Source organism: Lepisosteus oculatus, chromosome 2, assembly GCF_040954835.1.
Source record: "Lepisosteus oculatus isolate fLepOcu1 chromosome 2, fLepOcu1.hap2, whole genome shotgun sequence".
Taxonomy (NCBI): domain Eukaryota; kingdom Metazoa; phylum Chordata; class Actinopteri; order Semionotiformes; family Lepisosteidae; genus Lepisosteus; species Lepisosteus oculatus.
Window position 1 is genome coordinate 50,926,822 of NC_090697.1, and position 23,210 is coordinate 50,950,031.

At 37.6% G+C, this 23,210-nt stretch overlaps 1 protein-coding gene across 4 annotated transcripts in view; it reads right to left on the bottom strand.

Annotated features, from left to right (window-relative positions):
- Window positions 1-4,324: 4,324 nt before the first annotated feature.
- Window positions 4,325-23,210, bottom strand: part of fndc1 (fibronectin type III domain containing 1) — an 87,332-nt gene continuing 68,446 nt past the window's right edge. For all 4 annotated transcript variants that reach the window (XM_069178874.1, XM_069178872.1, XM_015347861.2 and 1 more), the window contains 7 exons: window positions 22,399-22,629; window positions 20,394-20,502; window positions 13,922-14,001; window positions 8,831-8,860; window positions 8,004-8,165; window positions 6,658-6,780; window positions 4,325-5,803 (listed from right to left, as the gene is read on the bottom strand). In XM_069178874.1, the coding sequence (XP_069034975.1) occupies window positions 5,688-5,803; window positions 6,658-6,780; window positions 8,004-8,165; window positions 8,831-8,860; window positions 13,922-14,001; window positions 20,394-20,502; window positions 22,399-22,629 (851 nt within the window). In that variant the 3' untranslated portion in view covers window positions 4,325-5,687. The remainder of the gene's footprint in view (window positions 5,804-6,657; window positions 6,781-8,003; window positions 8,166-8,830; window positions 8,861-13,921; window positions 14,002-20,393; window positions 20,503-22,398; window positions 22,630-23,210) is intronic.

Below are 23,210 nucleotides of genomic sequence, written 5' to 3' on the forward strand. Positions count from 1 at the left end.
ATTCTGGCACAAACTTTGGTTGTTACAGGGATATTAAATCCCACATGTAATGTATAACTGTGAATATTAAAACTTTCCCATGTAAAAGTATATACTTATAAGCCAAACTGAAATCTGTCACTGAAAAAACTTTGAAGTTTGCATTTATTTTAATCTTAAAATAACAGTCTTAATTTTTTCACATGAATGCTTACAAGTACTATATAAAAATGTGTTAATATAAATACATAAGTTCTGTGCTTGGGAACCTTTGCAACAGTAATTCCAACTGAATTTAAACTTCAAACACTTATATTTTTTTACTGTCAAATGAACCCTTAATAAAAGAACATTTCACATTGTTAAATTTTATTGTTATTTCTTAATTGTCTTGTGTTTGTGGTCTAAGTAAATCTCTTTTGCTATGTTAGATGCTTTTATTTGGCATTCTAACAAAGTATTTCAGAGACACTCAATTCTGAAAATACAATCATTGGCTTATTGTAATACAGTGTATTTGGGGCAGGAACCTAGTGCATTTTGCAGCAAATATTGTACATTTGGTGAAAATTCTATTGTATAAAAAAATACACCAAAAATATAATAGTGTTGTGATATACTAACCCCAATCAGGCTGATTGACAGAATTGTAAGAGGGGGATAAGTTCAGACAGGTTCTTATCTGAACTACATTCCCAAGAAAGCTGTGCAGAATAACATGCCAAACTCAGTCGCCTGACAAACTGTACGTGTAAAATAATCGGTCGGGTGACAGCTTAAAATCCCATCTGGATTTGGTCTTTATTTGCTGTCTGGAGACAGAGGGCAGATCCTCTGTCATGCAATCTGCACCAGAGCGAGAGAGAGGAGGAAGCATCCTGCCAACTGAGTGTCAGGTGGAAAATTGTGACTCTTAAACATTTCGGAGACAGAGACTTTGTTTTGGAGTCAGTCAGTAGTTTAGCTGCCAGACTAAGCTGGTTTCAGAAGAACTCTACTTAGATGCTCAAAGAGTAGCTTAGGCTTTTTTATTTTCAAAGAGTAGGCTTAGGGTGATTTTTTAGTATTTGAGTATTTTCCTTTTCACTATAAATAAAAGGTCATTTTCACTTTACCTTCCATCTGCCTTGTCGAACTGGTTTACTTTCCTGTATATGACAACCTACTGCAGTGTCATGTACTGTATGGTGTGAGATGCATGATGACAGGTTATGGTCCGGAGAAAAACATACTCCTTTGAATATTTGAACACTGTGTGACAGACTTTTAAGGTATAGTTAAAAACAGTGCTATATTTAGTGTAGATATTTAGTAGAGAAATCCACTCTGTCATCACACAGAAGTCAGGAAACAATTTCCTTCAGTCTGGGCATAGTTTTGGACTTTTTATAATCAGTTAAGAGGCTGCAAAGGGAAGCTGTACAATGATGATATCCCTAGCTAAATGAAGACCCTCACTTCTAGGGCAAACAGTGTGTGTTTGAGCATGCCTCATTATGTGCATCCTATATGGAGTATGGCCACAGCACACAAGCCTGTCCTCATGAGAAAGAGGACTGGAAAATGAAGACACAAATGAAAGCAGGAAAGGTGCCACACATAAAATGGGATCTGATGATGGTGACACCTGAAATTCTTGAATCGAAAGAAGTGTTTTTACCTAGAAAGTCTGAATTGGAGACAGGAGTGAATATCTATGGAGATACTGGGAGCTACTGAAAAGGGAAAAAAATTGGAATGAGCTGCTGTGCTCCCAACTGGTATTGAGAAAGAGAAAGTAAAGAACCACGGGCCATTGGCTGGGCCCTCAGAAATGCCTGGAGTAAGAAAGGTGCAGAGCTGAACAAACTGTACCAGGAGATCTGAGCGAGAAGATTAAGGTCCAACTGGCTAACAAACAGCAGGAGAAAATGAATACTTTCTTCAGATGTAAGTAAGTGAAACGCTGAGGAAGTCCTAGTAGTCAGAAAGAACTGGAAAAGGTCAACTGATTTACTTCACTGATGTCTAGTACAGTGCAGAAGCAGATGTGAAGAACAGAAGGTTGCAGGAGGAAAGTCTTCAGTCCCAGTTCAACTAGCCTATTGCTGAAAACAAAAGGCTGAATTTTCTCTACAGAATTCATTTTAAATGCCAGCCAGAGGGAAGAAAAAGAAAAGGGAAACCATATTTAAACACTGGAGAATTCTCCAACTTAAAGAAGAAATTGAATGACAAGAGATCAGAAACCACAATCTTAGAGTTAAAAACTGGGAAGTAATAGAAGACCTGGCATCTGCTAAAGAAAAGTATAAACAGCAATTTAATCTCAAAGGAGAAAAATTGCTGATCCAGTAGCAGATGGAGAAGAGGAAAATGGTTCCGATACTTTTCACAATGGTATGCATAGATGCAGAACAGAATAATAGTTTGCAGGATTCCAAACATAAAGCAGAAGATATTCTCATCCAGACTGCCACAGAAACCCTAAAACTGATACTGAAAAGACAAGGACAGATTATGAAGTGTTCTGACTGAAAAAAGACTATACAGAACCTTCAGAGAGGTGTGGAACAGGAAGCTGGTGAATTATTGAGTGCCAAAATAGCTGATTCTTTGAGGTAGTTTGAAATGGGCAAGCTAGAAGCTCTAAAGAAGAGTGAGGAGGTGGTTTTGGTGCAGCACGAGTAAAGTGAGGAAGCAGATACAGGATAGAGACAGCTGAGACTCGACAGATGCAATTGACTAAGTTAAAGTCTCAACTGAATTAAACTATAGCAGACCTGAAAGTCACTGGGAGCAGCTTATCAAGGAGAAAGAAAGGATCAGGTTGGTATAGGGAATTAAGAAAAATGAGAAGAAAGACAAAATCCTAATGAAAAAACACTAGTCCAAGAAGGACATCATCAGTCAGTGGACAAAAGAGACACTGTTTAAGAATCTAGAGACATTGGATATAAAGGAGGAGGCAAATAACGATGGCCCTTGGCTTGAGCCAATAGAAAGGCAGGAAGATGACTTCCTTAGACAAAGTCCTTAGATCAGAGAAGGGACCACCAGGGAACTTGATAATGGAGACTCTGGCAGTGAACCTGTAATGACCACCTGGAGGGAACCAGCTTCTGGTCCTTAGACTCCTGATATCTGATAGCTGAGCTCCAGCCTATGTATACTCCTACTTTGTATCTGTGTGAGGTAGCCGGGAGAGTTAGAAACACCAAGGACCTGGATTCTGGAGGACAGCTCATCGCTTAGCGAACTGTCCTGAAAGGACAAAGAGAAGAATCTGACCGACTGACTGTTTAGGTCTTGCTGTTTGAAAAGAGAACAGTAAAAGGGTGAGGTGGTGCCTCCTTTTCTCTTCATCCTAGTTGAGTTGTTGTTTTTGCCACCAGCCTGTAACAGAAATACTGTATCTGGAGTACTAGGACACTGTACTACCCCCCTGGCTTGAAGAAGATGACCTTTGGTCTGAGGAGAATTATGAGGAAGACTGGCTCCTGCTGCCACAGCAGGTAGAGAGAGGCAGAGTTGCCTGAGGTCCATAGCTGTGGAAGAAGAGGGAGAGAGTCCACCTGACAGTCATCTGATAGAAATGGAAGACGATGGGGAGAGGCTGCCTGACTGACCCCTGACAGAGATGAAAGAGGATGAGGACAATTGAGCAGCTACTACACAGAAAAGGGGGGAGGGTGGGGTGTCTTGAAGCAGAATTCTGAGTGTCCAGAGGGGGGACCACCTGGAAAACCAAAGAAAGAGAGAAGGATTACATAACCTGGGCTTATAATGGGTTTATGACCCATCTGGAAGAAGGGTGGCACCCACCCTCCCCTGCTTCTAACAAGCCCCAGGGGAAGATATGGCTTTGGTAGCTCTGATCTTGAAATGGCTGATGGCGGGAAGAGCATGTGAAAGAGTGGTAGGTTCAGACAAGACAAAGATTCTTATCTGAACTACTTTTTCTCAGAAATTTATGGGAAATTAATTCCTATTATTAGTCACAAGTAAGACAAAAGGAGGCATCAGACAACCTGAGCAACAGTTGGAACTTTGTGAAAGTTAGTGTAAATGTTTCACAAAAAAGCTTAGCTGAATTTATAGAGAGGGCTTAAGAAAAAGTATACTTAGAAGCTCAAAGAAGAGCTTTTGTTGGGTTTTAGTACTGTGTTTTCATTTGCACTTAACCTTACAGCTTCTTGTGTGTCTGTTACCTTGACCTGCCTGCCAGCAGTCCTGTCTATGACACCCGCTCCAAGGTGTCTCAGGGATTTCATGTAACCATGGCAACACAAACATGGAAAGCCCATACACAACAGCCTTTTAAGGGTTGTCACCCTCATTCAAATAAAACAAAACAATGTCAGTCTTACATTTCAAATGCATTTATTCTTACAAAATGATGAAAAAAATATAAAAAGCTACGTTTTCCAACCTTATGATTCAGAGCTCAGAAAAAGGTTGAAAAGTCCTGTTTTGTTAGCCGAGGAAGAATGAAATCATCTAAATTACATCAGAAAGAAAAACAGGCATTGGGAGAAAAAAATCATAATACAATTTATACACTAACCAAAGTACATATCTCATATACAGACTTGCCAGTCCTTTATACATATGTGTCTGGAATTTGTGAACTGCACAGACATCAATAGGTCCTTTGCTTTCATTGCAGTGTCTATCAGCTCATGCATTTTAGTGCAAATTACAACACCATGGATCTTGATAAAATACTTGACTTGAACACCAGAGTATTGTCACCAATTTGAAACATCCACAGGTTTTGTGATAGATGGATGGACAGAGAAAATATAAGTCCAACAACAATTATGCTGTTATATGTAGTTGAATACAGTAAGAATAAATAACATATTTTATAACATAAACACTATTAGAAGTCAGGTGTGATTTGTTGAAGCTAGAGGACTTTAAATTTTAAAAGCGATTTTGTTGATTTTAAAAAAGAGCGAGAGCAACAACAAAGAAAAAAAGTGTCAGGGTAAATGTTTTCTGTTTAGTGGTTTCCATAGCACCATTTAACAATTTTCTTTCATTCCTGAGCAACGTAATTCTCATTGTTTCCCTGACCTCATACTGAAAATAAAAAATAACCCCCAGCCCAATATTTTATGGGGTACAAAGATTCGGAAAAGGCGAGAATCTTTGAAGAGAAAATGTATATAATTAAAGTAACAGTAGCAAACATTTCGTTTTCAGGAATGTTTTATTATGCAGCCATACTGTGTAAACTGTTTTTTGAGACATAATCAATGATATATATATAAAACAAAACTAATATTAACATGGACCTTTTTATACAACACAATGTTGTGTTCATTTTCATTAATAACTTAGTACTTTGCAATCTTTTATAAAGTAAAAGATGTAATATTTTGTCTTTGCTATATTTTGTCTTTGCTAAGTGTTTATGCAAAATGTTGTTACTTGTATTTTTACGCAATTGCTCATTTTTGTATTACATTTAGCCATTGGGATAAGGTTTTTAGGAGTGAAGAAAAATCAATTCCAACACACAAGCTTTATTCTCACAAACACTGCTTCAAAAGTGCATGAATTATTAATACGGGACTATTATTACGTTTTATTGTCTTCATTTTAAAGCAGCATGTGTGTAACTTTGCCATTTCGTAAAGTTTATTTCTCTTTTGTGAAGAAAGGCCACAGTAAGTTTGGGCCATGTACTTTTAGATTAAAGTTTCTTTATTGGGTCATTGTTACCATTTTCCTGGAATAGGTACACCACACTCATACCAGCCCACAAAGGGATGAGATGTGCGACGGCCGATGAGTCCAAACTGCACTGGCTCCTGGCGATAAGCACGGAAGAAACCTGAAACAAACAGTCCTGGGCTGAAAGTTTTGGCAACTATAATCAATTAAAGAATCAGATGATACAAGTGATACAAGTGACGTGATCTGCTGAAAAGTGAAACTGATGAATCTCTAAACACAATAATAATTACACCTTGTATTAAACAAGGAAAGCAGAATTGCCACTTGCCTGACCAATGACTTAATGAGTCACTGAGACAAAACAGCATTTTAAAATGTTATAAATTTAAACATTCAGTTTGGTTCAGCACAAAAGGGTGGGATCAGAGAATCTGTGATCAGTACAAATCAGGATTATACTTAAATCGAAATGGCTTTTAAAAAAGAACGACTGCAAATGGTCATGTAAAATGGAAAATACATATTACTCCAGAAACGTTTTTATTTTCTCACATTTAAGTACTATTATATTGTCAAGCCCCATGTGGTGATTAAACAGCAATATCAATTTAGTAACAGTTAAGTGCAATTTACACATTAATTTCAGGGCAATTTTTGTAATGCTGTTCTGTCTCAAAGTGTCTGGGGATTATGGACCAGGTGGCAGCCCTAAGGCTAGGCCTCATTGAATTAGCAATGGAACTGGTGAGTTAGTTTAGAGGAGATTTTCCAGAGAAACAATGAAATTGCAGTCATGCTGTTTTACTAAAAGAGCACTAGAGTATATTTTTTAGTTTTGTAGCAATGACGCTAATAGTCAAATAACGGAACAAATATCTTATTATGGTAAAATTACAGGAGGGTTTCTTAATAAGAAGGGTATCTTTAAAGTTGAACTTTAAAAACTGATTTTTGTGTTGCACAACAGAATTGTAGGATTTATCATCAGCAGGAAGAAGAGACTGTTGTTACCTTGCACAGTTGGCAGATAGGTTGATAGGTAGTGAGGCCCTGTCCTTCCCTCCATATGGGAGTCTACAAATTGACAGTGATCTTCACCATGGCCGTATGTATCTCCAATACTGTAGAAAGTTTCTAGAAAACATCAAAATGAACTCGTAAGCAATTAAAAACACAAAATAACTTTGGATCAAGTAGAGGTTAATTCCAAGCTGAAAAACTAAAACAAGTAGGAATTTCAGCTGTTGAGCCTTCTTCAGATGTGTCGACTCCATTGGAATTTATCAAATAATTTATCATTAAGCATTCTAGAGCTGAAGCCCCTGGCCACAAATTTTGGCAAACTATAAAAATGTGTTACCAACAGTTTGTAATTAAATTGCTTCTGACAGTAAGAGACATATACAGTAGGGTCATGAGATTTGTTAATTTAACATTCGCGAATGTAATTATTCTAGCCAATGGGGTCTTGTATGGAACAAGAGCAGATTAGGAAGAAATCAAGATGCTTGTTTCTGTGTTGGCAGCATGGGGAATGACCGGAGATGACTTTACCGGCCCACAGTTTTATTGCCCTGTTCATTACAGTGGGCTGTGTTAATCATGAAGGCAGAGAGAGAAAATGCAGGCTAGACACAGAGAAGAAATTCATGTTATTTAACATATTACTATGAGTTTGTGATTATTGTTGATGTTATTTAACTTAAAGCCAACGTATTAATATTTTAAATATCACACAAGGGAAGGTTACTTACATCTTTTAAACATACCTATACACTTATGTTTTTAACATACAAAAGGTATAGAGGAAGACTTCAGCGATTTGCAACAGTTCTCTGTACCTAACCCTCATGAATGTCAAGATGTTACTTACTTTCTGCATATTTCTCTACAACCAAATTAGCCTAACAATCTAACACACTCTAAAAAGGTTCTAAAGGTGGCAGTCTACATCTACACGTAGGTACAGTAGCTGCATCAGCATGCATGGGCTGCAAAGGAAAAGGTTTATTCCATGCTGAAAGGAAAGAAAAGACTGTGAAAGACTGTTACTGTTTCAGCTTAGAAGAAGGTGTCAGGCTCCACAGCTGAAACGTTGTGTCTCTTTTCTTTTCCTTTCAGCAAGGACTAAACCTTTACCTGTTTCTTTGCAGTCCACATCTACTGTATGTCAAGCCATGATGACACATTTACCACCAATTTGATCGAGTTGAGCACAACTGAAAAATGTTATACTAAAAACATGCTTTACATTTCCTTTATATAATAATACTAGTGAGACTAAAAACAACAGGAGAAATACATTAGAACCCAATAATCATCAGCCATTGGTTAAGAAAATATTGATTTCACCACACCTTTCAGTCCTTCTCCCATAAAGATTTTGTACCGGAGTGAGTTGCAAAGCACAACGCCAACAAACTTTCTGTACCAGGTACGCTTCACATATTGACTACCCTTGCAGGTGCTCTGTGCTGGGTTGTACTTGAAGGAGAAAGGAATCCAAATAGGCTCTCCACCTGAAATACAATTAATATTCCTCCTTAGAACATAAACATCCAGAAAACTAGGTATGCGCCACACTAATGTGGTAGGGTTATCCTGAGAATAAAGGCAGATTGCTTATGATTGGAGTGTCATGGAAAAAAAAAAACTAGATGGAGAAACAGCTATAGACTACATTCAGAAATTGTCTTTGTATTGTTGCAACAATAGGAACAAAAATAGATTTTATTGTACGTTTATCTTAAACTTTAATTGCTTTTGACCAGGCTAGAAACACACAATCTGGAATTTCTTTATGCTGGATGATGTATTTACAGTACATATTCATTTTCTGAATGAATGTTTGGCAAAGTGAAACAGGTGATAATAAATCCAAATCATACTTTGCTAATGATTTTTGCTGTTAAGTAAAAGAGCCCCTGATATTAGAATACCTTCAGTGACAAAATACATCTCCCTTAAAATACACCCAGCTCTGTCAAGAAGTGGATTTGAACAGGTTGCCACATCATATGTGATTCCTACATTACTTTAAGCATTATTTTCACTGTACAATTTGATTTTCATTTTACACAGACACAGTATTACAGACACAGACACTGTACAACACATGGTAGGTATATTGCTATATTTATCAATAAATAGAATTTAAAATAACAGTAATATTTGTGTGACTTACCAGGAGGTCTCTCTATGAGCAATGGATCATCTGCAAAGCAACACAAAAACGTGAAATTGTTTCAGTAATACAAGAATCTTACTTTTAATTTCATCAAGCACACCAATATTTTAGGTCCTAATGATTAATAACTGTTCCAGAAAAAACATTACCCAAGAACAAAGGGATTCATTTGTAAATTTCTTTCTGTGGCATTTCTTTACTGAACAGCAAAATATGGTGTATGTTTCAAACCCATGTGGTAGATTTGGGCTGTCATTTGCTTATTTCCTTCAAGATCATGATGTTGATCATTTGTGTGCTGATAATAATTTGTTTGCTGATAATGTTAATAAAATGTGTGCTGTCACATTTCAGTTACATAACCACCTCATGGCAAATAACCTTTTCGAACCCCTCCAATCTGGCTTCCATCAACTTCACAGCACAGAAACTGCCCTGGTCAAAGTCACTAATGATCTTCTAATAGCTTCTGATTCTGGTTCTCTTTCTGTAATCATCCTTCTTTATGTCAGTGCTGTTTTTGACTCTGTTGACCATTAAATCTTACTTTCTCATCTTGAGACTGTGTTTGGAGTTTCTGACACTGCTCTCAAATGGTTCAAGTCTTACCTCACTGATCGCTGTCACTTTGTCTCTCTTAATGGATATAGGTCTGAAATTGGTCTTGTTAAGTCTGGTGTTCCTCAGGGCTCAATACTGGGCCCCTTGCTTTTCAGCATTTACATGTTTTCACTTGGTCAGCTTTTAAGATCCCAGGGCCTCAGCTATAATTTCTATGCTGATGATACTCAAATATACATCCATACCAAACCCGACACTGATTTACCTGTCTCTATTCTATCTAATTGCATCTCCGACATAAAAACTTGGATGACTCACCTCAGTACCTGTCTGTACTATTATCACCCTACTCCCCACCTCGCAACCTTCACTCTTCTAATTCTAGTCTCCTAACTGTCCCCCAAGCCCGTCTACATTGTATGGGTGACAGGGCCTTCTCTTGTTATGCCCCCAAGCTCTGGAACTCTCTGCCCAGCGATATCAGAGATTCACCTTCTCTAAACTCCTTCAAATCCACACTCAAAACCTTCTTCTTTAGAAGAGCCGTTACTTAACTGTTTCCATTCTTTACCCCTCTGCTTCTACTTTTCTTAGTACCACCATCCACAGTGTCCTCTGTATATTGTAATTGTGTTTTATCTTGTGTATTCTTTTTATTTATTGTTGTTGTCATTCTGTAAAGTGCTTTGAGAAGGTACATTACTTTAAGTATTATTTGCACTGTACAACTTGTAAAGTCGCTATATAACATACAGTTTTGTATTATTATTATTATTATTATTATTAATTTGTGCTGTACGGTACATGTATATGTTGCCTAGTTCACCTTAACTATGCACAGTTTTCAGTTCTGAGCATGCTGTATAGCAAAATGCCAGAGTACACCTGAACACAATCAAAACAGGTAAACACAGCAATCCTGTCTGTCTTTGGGAGAGGAAAAAAACACAGAGGGAGAAAATGCACAACTCAACAAAGATTGGTACCCAAAGGTGAAGTCAAACACATGATTTTGTACCTGTGATTTAACAGTGTTAACCACCATACCATCTTGCTCATTTATTATAGCTCTTTATTACTACTAATTGCTCTGCATCGTCATTATACAGTATTTTGTTATATAATTTCATTATATGTTGAATGATTTCAACTTAATGTTATTATTATGCTTAAAGCCCATGTTTACTGAATAAGTTTGAGCCAGCTAGAAACAGTACAGCTTGTTTATTCAGGCCTAATTTTCTATCTTGAATGAGTGAGTTAAACTGTAGATGTGGGGAATTTTCAGAGAAAGAAAGGAATATAAAAAATCTGTCAGTGGGGCATAGTGGATTAATTCAGACACTAACACTGAATGCTGTTAACCAAAGCAACCTCTTATTACATTGAAAGTTACCTGCATTACAATACAGTTTTAATATATTAAAAATGTATGCAGTTAGCGTTCTTAAATGTAAACAGCAAAATCACAATCCCCTACAAAATGACAATTTAAAAATGTTCAGATGCAATAAGAATATTTCTAAAAAAATGGGATAAAGCTAAATCAAGAAATCATAGATAATCTTATTTGTATTACAGTACATGTAATAATAATAATTCTTTACACTTATATAGTGCTTTTTCTGGTCACTCCATTCAAAGCACCTTATAGGTAATGGGGATTCGCCTCCACCACCAGTGTGTGTAGCCCCACTTGTATGATGCGACAGCGGCCATAGTGCACACAGTACACTCAGCACACATCAGCTAACAGTGGGTAGGAGAACAGAGTGATGAAGCCAATTCATAGATTAAATTACCCTAGGATTTATTAACTACAGATAGTCAGGACCTCAGATTAATGTCTCATCCAAAGGACGGCACCTTTTTACATTATAGTGTCCCTGTCACTATACTGGGGCATTAGAATCCACACAGACTGCAGGGTGAGCGCCCCCTGCTGGCCTCACTAACACCTCTTCCAGGAGCAACCTTAGTTTTTCCCAGGAGGTTTGTAATTTAGATACTGACCAGGCTCACACCTGCTTAGTTTCAGTGGGTTGCCAGTTGTGAATTGCAGGGTGATATGGCTGCTGGCAATGTATTTGTAATTATGGAAGTAATAAATGTAATAAAGCCTTATAATGTAAGAGTGATGTAGAAGAAATTGGACTTAGAAATTGCAGGCTAGTTGAACTATTTTTTTTTTGTTTCTCTGAGAAAGCAAAACTGGCAACAGATACCGGTATATCAGTATGATATAGCATTGGAATGATCAGGAATTAGGTCCTGGCAAGAATTTGAACTCTAGCCACTCATTGTGAAGGTGTGAGTCCAAATGGGCTGGATGCACTGGCAGAAACTCTTTCCCTTAACCATGGGCACCCTAGAGAGCATGCTTGTTACAATGTATTTAGGTTTCCACAAAACAATTAAATGGAAAAAAAAACTCTAACATGACTGAGACTACTGGAATACTACAGGAACCTGTTCTTGGCCTTCTGTTCCATAACTGTGCAGAGTCTGGTAAAGTGAGTAAATGTAAGAAACACAAAAGCTCATACAAGCACAAGGGGGAGGGACTGATATTGTAGCAGCAGAATATATGCAAAAACACTTTTGACACTCTGCAGCACTGTTCCAAATTCTGACTAAAGAATTCCAGTGCTGACAAGTGCAATAAACTACATGGCTGCTGTTCTACGAAAGCTGCCCCTTGTTACTTTTTAGTGACACGGTCAGCAAAGGAACTAAAATCTGGCAGAAAATCAATTGAAGGTGACCCCATGTCAAAACAACTCAAATGCAACCAGTCCCAAGGCAATCCCAGCTGTGGAAAACAGTAATACCTAGTCACCATGTCAACATCACAGAAGTGGAAACCAGTTTGGTGCTATGATTAGAAGCACAGAAAACATTATAACTGTATAAACTTGTATTAACTTCTTAACAGACGTTTCTGCAAGATTGGTTCTCTGAAACCATATCTCACAATATCTCCACCAGAGCATTCAGTAAAGAGTTGCTAGAGCTCTTTGCTACTGATCTAGAAGGGTTTGCATTCATTCTAATTACTGGGACCTGAGATCAGGACTGAATCACTAATCCCACCATTTTAGACATTCTCTGCACCACAGTTGTCACATTCAAAGTGTGGTTTATGGATTGAAAATATGTACTGCTTATATATTCAATATCACATAAACCTAAAACCATTTTCAGGTTGGCTCCATGAAGTTCCTGGTAGGAACCACAAGAAGCAAACACCAACATGCACAAGGATTTAGCCACAGGTAATGTACACTGCCACTTGGGAGGTGCTTAAATGAACACTGAGAGAGTGAAAAGGAAAGTCTGTTCAAAGCCTTGGCAAAGGAAGGTGCTCAGAGTTGCTGTTAAAAAGGACAAATGTACTGCAAAGCAATGCAGCTGGAAGGAAATGCTACCGAGGGAGAAGAAGTGGCTGGAGTCTAGACCAGCTGATGAAGAGGACCACAGTTTAGGAAGAAGGTCAATCCCTGGACCCGTTGATGGAGGGAAGTTGCCTCAAACCTTTGATTTCATACTGGAGTTGTGAGGAGAAGAAAAGTGTGCTGGCAGCAGACAGAGAGTGGTCACCATGGCAAAGCAGAGATCCAGAGGAGAGGAAAAGTTCTCTTTTCCACAGAAGAAGATAAAAGAGGACAGGAGATAGGAGCTGTAAGGTTTTAAAGACTCAGTTGGATCAGGTTGAGAGGAGCATGAGCCTCTGAGGCATCAATCATTTTATTTGCTATGGCAACCTTTGCAACACTTTGCCACAGAGAGTTTTATAGATTTGTTCATGGATCTATTGATCCAGAAAGATGGTAGGCAGGGCATCCCAAAAGAACCCCAGAAAACAGGAACTGAAAAATAGACATGGAAGTTCTATCAGTACAAAATCGAGAAACTCCATGCAAGGGAAAATACAGTACAAAAATCGACTGGTCCAGAGAGAATTAGAGAGAGTAAACCCCCAAACATTAAATTCTGACAAGCTCAGGGTGTCATGGAAGACAGGAAGTCCAGTTTTGGGGGTAGTGTAAAAAACTAAGCTTGTGGCACAGGAGACTTTGGGATGGTGGACCAGTAAATGCATGAAATACAGTCTCCTAAGGTGGAAGAATGCCGCTGTACTGGAAAGGTTTCAAAGAATGATGATAAATGTTATTTCTAATGGAATGTTTTGATAATATGTAAATTACTAAGTCTTTAGGGTCTTGAATCTATCAGTTCATGAAGTTTGTTCAGAGGCACAAGTGGAAATTATCTTAGAAAAATGAAGGTACTTCTTCTTTACTGTCCAGTAGAACAGATTTCGTATTTAATGTGTTGGGATACTTCAGAAAGTAGCTATAAAGGACTTTGTTACTGCCTAAACCCAAGCAAAGAAATAACAAACATTGTTTGAATATAACTCTTCTAATATAACCATGTTGAATCATGTACAATCATGTATAGAACAATATTTCTGTCAATGTGACTAGAATGTTTTTAAATCAAATGCAAACAAAGCTTACATACCTGATTCTGTTTCATATGTAAATGTTTCACTGAGAGGACCAAGACCAAATATGTTCTTTGCCTGGACTTTGAAGTAATACCTAAAACCAGATGAATAAATAACCCTTGTTAGTACATCGAATTTCCAAAGAATTTCAGAGCCATCACATAGGGCACATTCAATAATTTACACTATAAGTAAGGAACTGAAAAGAAATCAGGATTAGTTATTTTCTAAGAATATTAACATTGTAACTGTACATTATATTTAGATAAAAAGTAAATTTTGTGACATTCTGATGACATACATTTTTTTGTTATTAATCCAGTTTGAAAACAATTTGTTGTTCTATGAAATGAAACAGGTCTGTTCTATTTGCATTTATTTTCTTTTTAGAAAAACATCTTTAATTTTTTTATTATCTATATATGAAATTATGTTTTAAGAACAACATTTTTTTTTATCCAGCAAAGGAATAACAGGAAAAAATGTTCACTTCTAGTGTTTTCTAAATTCACATTTAGGAAATGCAGTAAGTTACATACAAATATTCGTTTTCCAAAATACCCATTTGAAAAAGAAATTAACATTTTGCAATTGTATACACAACTTCATATTTGTTGATATTATCAATAATAAATTCTAGAACTGAAAATTCTAAACGACAGCTTTCAAGAGTGGGTACAACAAGATTTATAATTTATTTTTAAAGGACATTCGTTTTTAGAAAGACCTGAATTTTGAAGAAAATCAAATGTGAAAGTTTAATGAATACAAACATGTTAAGATGCTACAAACTGTGTAAAAGAGACAGACAGCAATTGTGTCCTGAATTATTATTATCTATTCATTTTCCAACTACTTCATCCAAGGGTCTCAAGGGGGCTGGATCCCATGCTGGAAAACAATGGGCACAAGGTGGTATATGTGCTGGACGGGACACCAGTCCTTCGCAGGGCACACACAGACAGAACCACAGGGACAGCACATTTCTGTGTGGGAGGACACCAGAGCACCCATAGGAAACCTAACTACTGTACTACCATATGATTATTAGTATTATTCTTGGTACTTTACCACCTGCTGTGGAGAGAAAAATCACACTACATAATACTCAGTTCAATACATTTCACGACTTTCTTAAATAATATAAAATCAACAACTCTGGGATGAATTAGAAACAAATACCTGGACCTCTAGGAAGCCTAGTGTAATAAAAATAAAACTTTAAAACTAGAAATCAAAATGAATAATACAACTAACAGGACAGTTCTGTTTATTAATAGTTTGCAAGCGTAAAATCATACTTTCTAAGCACAAAAATTCCCCTGTTGTCGCAACTAGCTGTCAGCCCAGTCTATTATAGAGGGTTTGCTTATGTGGTGGTTATTTTTCAAATTACACAAAAAAAAGCTCTACAGAATGTAATCTGTGGCCTAAAAGTGCCAGAAAGATAGGTCAAGCAAATTTCATTTATACATATCTATGATGAAGCATGAAGCCCCGACTAGCTCTGTTGGTAGAGAAAGACTCAATCTCAGGGTAGTGGGTTCGTGTCCCACGTCAGGTGCAAGGTTCTCTAATAACCCATACTGGGCAGCAGCAGTATGGGGGGGGTGCGGTGTTGGTGGTATCTGTACGGAAGAAAGGTCTGGCAATCTACTTCTGAATCTTGCCATGAAAACTCTATGGATAGTGACAATGGAACTGTCCATAGGGTTGCCATGAGCCGATACCGACTTCACAGCACTCAACCTACATGATGAAGCATACCAGGAATACATAACCATTTTGCCAGGGAATCACACATTTCATGTGATAGTACCATTGAGTTCTTCTATGCGAAGTTTGGGAGTATATGTATATACAGTATAGAATATATTTGACAAATCAAAATTATTTAGTGTTTGTTGTTTTCATTCATGTTGACAATGCAGTGTCTTATTAAACTCAATTTAAGAACACGAGAAAAAAAATATTCACCCCACCAATGACACTAAAGAAATGAATAGAAAAAGAGAATAAATTAAACTCCCATAACACTGTAGAACTGTGGGGCAGAAGGATGGCACAGTGCTTAGCATTCTGAACCTGGGGTGGTGTCTGCATAGAGTTTGCATGTTCTCCCTGTGTTCTTGTGAGTTTCATCCTGTCCAAAAACATACTGGTAAGTTAATTGGCTTCTGTAAAAACTGGCCCTGGTGTGAGTGTCAATGTATGTGTCTGTGTGTCCAGAGATGGATTGGTATACTGCCTTGCACCGATTGCTTGCTTGGATAAGCTCCAGTTCCCCCATGATCCTGTATTGGATAAAGCAGTAAGACAATCAATAGATGTAAAACTATGCTTGAAATATAAAAATTGTCTCAAGTAAAATCCTTTCATTAAAATTAGAACTCAAAGGGAAACATCCCTTTTTGTGAGAAAAGTGAAATATTAACTATTGCCTTGTTTTTTAAATTATTTTTAAGGAATGTTAACTTACTGAGCACCTTTAATATTTCTTTAAAATGTTCTTGAACTTCTTTTTTCATAACAGTTTCTTAACATCCATTTATCTTTCATATGCCATAGATTTTGAGATCTAAACTGAAATCCATTCATATAGAAAATCATTTTAGCAGCATGGTCAAACCCTAATTAAGACTGAGGTGGTGCAGGAGGAAGGGGGTTAAATTCAACTATGTGTTACACATTTATGACTTTCCAGGGAAAGAATGAAGGAATTCTGTGAGATATAGAAAGATAGCAGAAACAAGCATTCCTGTGTGTCAAAGCATTGACCACAGAAGGTTAGGAGTCAGAGCAGAGAAACTCGAAGAAGATAAGATATGGGCATCAATCCCTTACTCACCTTCAGAAATACAGCATTAGCAGGAATTAAGGTAAATAGGATATATATATAAGCTAAGCAGTTGTCATTTTGCACTAGCTCCAAAGCATTGTAAAACATTCAGGCTTGGAGATAGTTGAAACTTAGTCATGTTGTTTTTACAACAGCTGCAGTAAATAAAGATGAATATATTCCTTATTACTTTAACTACTAACAATGTCAATATACTGTATTGTGACTGTTGTCTACCCTGCTAAGAAACAGATAACTGGAACAGAGTGTTTTATTGGAGTAACTCACCTGGCAGAAGAAAATGACAAACTGCCCTAAAGGAGGGGGCTGTCAGAACCTCCACTCTAATCTGGGACGAGCCAGTGAGCAGCTACAATGGCAAAGGTGGAGTGGGTTGTGGAAACAAACTTTTAATTGAGCAAGCAAAAAGCATGATATTTATATAACGTCAGTGCGAGATTAGGTTTTGACCATCTGCTGAGGTACAGTTCTAAAACCGCCACGGAGCGAAGATTCATGAGGCTAGGAAGCCCCAAGGTATTTTCCTTACAGCCTAAAATTGGTGTGCAGTTGGTGTGTGAGTCAGTAAAGTGGTGCAGATGAAGCAGGGAAGAGAAAATAAGAAATGGTAGGCCCTGAGAGATAATGTGGATGGTATAGTTTAAGTGAGAATTCTTTAACAGCAGCCAAGCCTGCCTTGTGCTCAAAATGTTAGAATAGAGAATGATCCCTAGACCCAAAGAAAGAAAAGAGCCTGAGTCTTCTTCATGCTGAAGGCAACTAAGACATCTGAAAAAAAACAATTCAAGGTTAGTGTAATGAGGGAAGATCAAAGAGAGGGCTCCTCTGGTGCAGTAAATGAAACCAAGACAGACTGTGAATTAACACTGTCATCACTGGTGCACACTACAAGGTGCCCTGAGGTTTAGGGTCGATAGGCATAAAATAAGGAAAGATGGATGTAGTGAGCTAAGCTTTTCATCCTGCTGCTTCGATTACATACAACATTTGTTGAAGATTGGGTAGTGTACAGTGTAGCACAAATTAGGGAGCACAAATTTCAATGCCAAGAGCAGGGAGGGTATGAAACAGAGATTGATGAGACGGTTTGTTTAACCAGAAGACATTCGGGTGGCCTTACATACAGTAGGTTCAGATTGAAAAGGGGGGCATGGTAAACAGGCATCAGCAGACAGGCAGGCTCCTATGGAAAAGGGTTTGTAATGATTCCACTGATACATGCAGGGGCTGGCTCGAACCGAAGACCGGAGGTGCAGAGCATGAGCCAAAAGGTGTCTAGTGATTCTATGATGCAGGTGGGCAGCAGCCCAAATCGAAAGCAGGAGGTGCAGACCTGAAGCCTGGCAGAAGAGCTGCTGAGGTGAGACAGGCACCTGAAGGGAAGCAGGAATCTGGTGCCCCGGGAAACACGTTTTGAGCCCTTGATACTGCTGGTGGCTTAGGGAGATAGCTAGGGGATAACGCCACACCTGGGCCACAGACAACGTGCAGGTGTTGGCTTGCAGTAATGGCTGTGAACGAGAAACCAGCAGAAGACGTGTGCTTGCGCCTGCAGAGGCGATAGCGAGAAGATATTGCTAAGCTGTGATAGGTTGGACAACAGATGTTGGAGCAGGTGCAGAAATACAAGAAAGCAGAAGAGAGAGTGGACCAGGTGAGGATTGCAGTCTACCAGAGAAAGAGAGAAAGGGAGAAAAGATAAGCAGAGAGGATGGGTAACAACATTAGCATAGAATCCGTATCCTGTGAAACCCCCTTTTTTGAGCACTCTTCCGGTCCTTCTCATTTGCAGCGTCGGCACTGGGGAACACAGTTTGCTGGAGCTCCATGGAGGCGAGAGGATGAAAGGAGAAAAGAGGGAAGGTAGAATGGCAAGCAGGTTGTTTCCCAGGTGCAAGGAGGACGGACTGCAAGTGAAATGGTTTTTCACTGCTAACTAAGGGGTGTCACTGAAGAGTATTGTCTGAAGCTGTGAGCAACAGAAGTAAGATCATGGCAGGGGCGGAGCTGAGAAAACCTCTGAATAAATCTAACTCCTCAGCTTGTTTCCAAGGCCAACTAATGATTATAACTATGAATACACCTTGGAAAACAGAGAAAGGGTAGGACTTAACTTGTTTTGTATGGAATATATATTGTTTATGACAAGGCGGTTTGTCCCAACATGAACAGCAACAACTGAGCTTTATCTTGTTTTGCTAAGAGCCTGTCTAATTTTTGAATGACTTTAGACACCTCAGCTCCAGGGAGACACACTGTTGTTGCCTCAGGATTCTTCATGCAGATCTCATGCAGTATAGTACTCTTATAGTGGTCCTGGGAAGAGAAACTTTAACAACCACCACTTCTCTTTTCTAGTATTCTTGGTGGTAGTGACACTGACTGATGTTAGTGTCTAAACTTCAGTATCACAAATGGAGGTATCCACATTTTATTGAGATTCCAAGTCTTGATTATCTGTTTAACAGTGAAGAAAACTTAATGCAAAACTGCTCAGCTCCTCTGTTTTTGACAATTTGAAAAAAGAAATCTCTCTATTCCAGGTTTGCACTTAATGTATTTAGAACTTGAATTTCAGAGATTACTGCAAATTTCTATAATTCTGTATGCACCTGTAGAAAGACTATTACTTTTTGACCTATAATATATCACAGAGCATTTTGTGTTTGCCTTAAAAGAAATATTTACCATTTTATACTTCCTATTAAACACAATTTGATGCTGTTTCATAGTGTTGTCCAGAATTCTTTATATTCCATAATATGGAATTTCTTTCCATAACTCCATATTATTCTACCATAATACATGGTATATTATTAGCAAAGATGTTCAGAGGGTAGGCATTCCTCCCATACTTCTACTTTATCCAGAATTATTTGGTGCCACATACAGGTAATGTACCTGTTAAAGTTAAATTGGACCTTTTTTTCTGTACTCATCATTTCATTGTAGAAAACACCTAGTGTTAACAAGAATGGAAAATTCCTGGAGTTGACAGGAATGCAATTACGTCTGTTTGCCACTTGTTATAGTGTGATTCTCACATCTATCTTATGTACATTCTTTAATAATGGCTTACCGCTTCAAGGCGAGGCTTTCATCTTTTTTTTTTCAGATCTTTCTGTGACAGTTTTGACCTGCCTGGCATTTAGTGTATTTGGATCTTCACATATCCTGTCACTTGTAATTAGTTACTATATGCATTCCAGGGTGTGCACATTGCAATACTTGTCCTGAAACGTCGTCGCTGACTTTTTACCATTTATAATATATAGTTTTGATTTTTTATGCTTAGATAGCATGAATCTTTCCAGATTGTAGAAGGATTACATAAGTGCTCTTTTAATAATGCTTTTTTTATTTTCAAGGTTAATTTTTGTCATCTGGTTTTCCTAACCTGAGGAATGGAATATTTTCACATCATATTTCTGTGCTTCATTGTTTTCTAATTCTTATTATTCATGCTATTTCACCTCGCTACACATCATCAAGGTACTGTACTTGTGGAAGTTATGAATTTGAAGACGGAAATGCTCACTGGATGTTGTCTATGAGGCGATTCTCAAATCACTCTCAAGTATTCATTTCAAAGCATAAAATAGCAGGAAATTTTGAGGACAACAAACCTTGAGTTTGGCTTCAGGTTCTCTACGGGTAAATGGGTACCATTTGCTGAACTGGATGACCATCGGTTATTTAAAACATCATCGTAGGAAGCGCTGTGTACCATATATCCTGTAGAGTCAGAAAGAAAAATCCATCACATGTCCATTTGTGCTCTTCTCATTATACCTTAATATAATTTTAAAATCACAAATTCTTAACTATGGCATTGGTTTGTCTGTAGTTCGAAAATGAACTTAATCTTACATCCAGCCACAGCTTTCTACTTACCCATGCTTACAATATAAGAAGGTTTTGCTTTCCTATTGTTTATTTGTTTTGCAAAAAACATTTCAAGATGAGCACTGTCTTTCGTAGATATTAATAATGTTAGACAGCAAACATAATTTAAACCAGAAGTTTGAAAATCAAATTCCCCAGGAAGTGAATCAGACAATGTTAACCTTTGCATTAGACTGTACAGAAAATAACCCACCTCAAAAAGGAATGCTTAGATCACACAGTACATTAGATGGAAAATATTTGTATTGTGCTTTCTTAGTCATCTAGATCAAATTTGGCTCTGTCAGATACTTAGGATCACAGCTTCACTGCTGGCTAAATGCCAATACACCTGGCTCTGGTAGTGTAAGGTGAAATATTGCACCAGATGGTGGAGTACAATTTAACATTAAAGTAAGATGCAGTAGTATTATTTTACTATAAATTAACATTTGTTTAAATAAGGAAAAGATCCAGAACATCTTTCCAACTAATACTGTATTACTAAGAAAATATCAAATGGAATACCTCAAAATCCTACACCCCAATTCCCATCTAAAGATTTTTATTCCATTTTTTCCCTTCCCTTTTATTCCCTCAAAGAAAACAAATTGGTTCAAGGTAACTAGCATCTTAACAAGTGCCATTTGATTTAACTCAGAATTCTGCTGTATTCCTAAATGTAAGTAAAACTGATTTGTTAAAGAGTCCAACAAAAGCTAAAATAACTTTGAAAACATTAATCTAAATAATAAATCTGGGAATTTCTTGAGTCAATCTCAATACCTTAATTACTTCTGCCTCTTCTGCACATAACACAGAATATTTTCCTTCCACTGCTTGAGACATATTATTGACCCCTTTCTTAGTGTACACCTGAGTGAAATACTCATTTAGTACATCAGCTATTTCCCTTTCAGAAATATTTGTCTTAATCCTTTATGGTTCCTTTGCTGTTGTTATACTGAAATAATTATTTGCTTTTGTAGCTTCCATTGCAATATTCCTTTTAAGTTCTCTCTTGGAGCTTCCAATATCCATTTTCCTGTGGAAGTAATACTGTATATTCTACTGTGTTTTTACTGGACCCTGTTGTTTTGTTTAATAATTTTATGTAGTGCTCCCTTTTCCCTTATTGTTTTTCTAATTGATCTGGTAAACAATATAGGGTACTGTTTTCTAGTTTTTGAGTTTTCTAGTCTAGGGTAAATTTGTTTTGTGGGTGTTTAAAACGTTTAAATTGCTGCCATCCATTTTTGGTTCTTTTAAACTGTCTTATTCCTTCAAAAATCTGCTTTCTGGAAAGTGTGATAATAATGCAAATAATGTTTTTTTTAAAGTGCAAAAAGAATCACAGGTCAGCTCCAGTGTGCTTGTAGGTTTTCATCAACAGTATTTGTACACAGTTAGCACATGGCTACAACCACTTTTACTGTACTGTAATATGTACTATAAAATTTGTGGGTTTTGTCGCTACTACTATTTTATCGCTACGGCAACCATTTCACTGGTTATCTGCCTGGCTCTCTCAAGTGTCCTGAGCTACAGTGTATTGCAAAAGTATTTTCTGTGCAAATGGGCCCTCTTTAACAGTCTTTACTGCCTATCCCCAGTAGAAACAGTAGAAGTCACAATCTCCCATTGTAAAATTAAAATATGAGTATTGAGAAGTACCCATATTATGTGAAGTAATATATACTGTACTGTACTGGATTAATTACAAAATGTCAAGTAACCTGGCATTACCTGACACCATGTCATCTTTCAGAGGGCGAGCCCAGTCCAAGATGACGAAAGAGTGGCAGCCCTCCATGGCCACCACAGTGATATTGTGAGGCTTGCTCTTAGGTGGCTGATGGGTGCTTTGTCTGTCTTTCTCAAAGAGGTTTTCCAGAACGTCCACCTGCAGGTACTCCAGGGCCTCTGTTAACGAGCAGGGTGCCCCAGGGTCTTTCTGGATGTAGTTAACATATGGGGCTGTGAACAAGAAAAATTATCAATCCTTCTTGGAAAACTGGCATGCCATTAAACAAATCATGTAAATAAATTAAATAAGATTACCATTTATTATTAAGTTTAAGCCAAGTTATGATCGTTCAAGCACAGAGAGAGAACTCCTTGCTATGCATCAGAAATCTCACTGGTTGCTTTGCAGTTGAAGAAACGTGATGATCTCTATATGCAAGTGGACAACATTACGGCAATTGATCAAGCAATTGGTAGTGTGAAGTTTTGCATGAAAACAAAGCTTTGTACATGTGAGCATAGTTATTTGCTTGCCCTAAAAGGTCATGATGTCCTAAAAGGCCACAACAATGCTCAGAATGAAAATAACTTCATTACAGTTCATTACAGTATACTGTATACTCTTCACCCTCTCTAATCAAAACGTTTAATGAACAGACATTATGCATACATCTTTTTTCAATACAATAAAAAATGTATGCATAATGTCTGTTCATTAAACATTTTGATAATAATAATGTCAGGCTGATAGCAGTGACAGCTGTCATAAATAGCACTCAAGGGCAGCTAAAGTTTCATTGCATTTCAGAAAG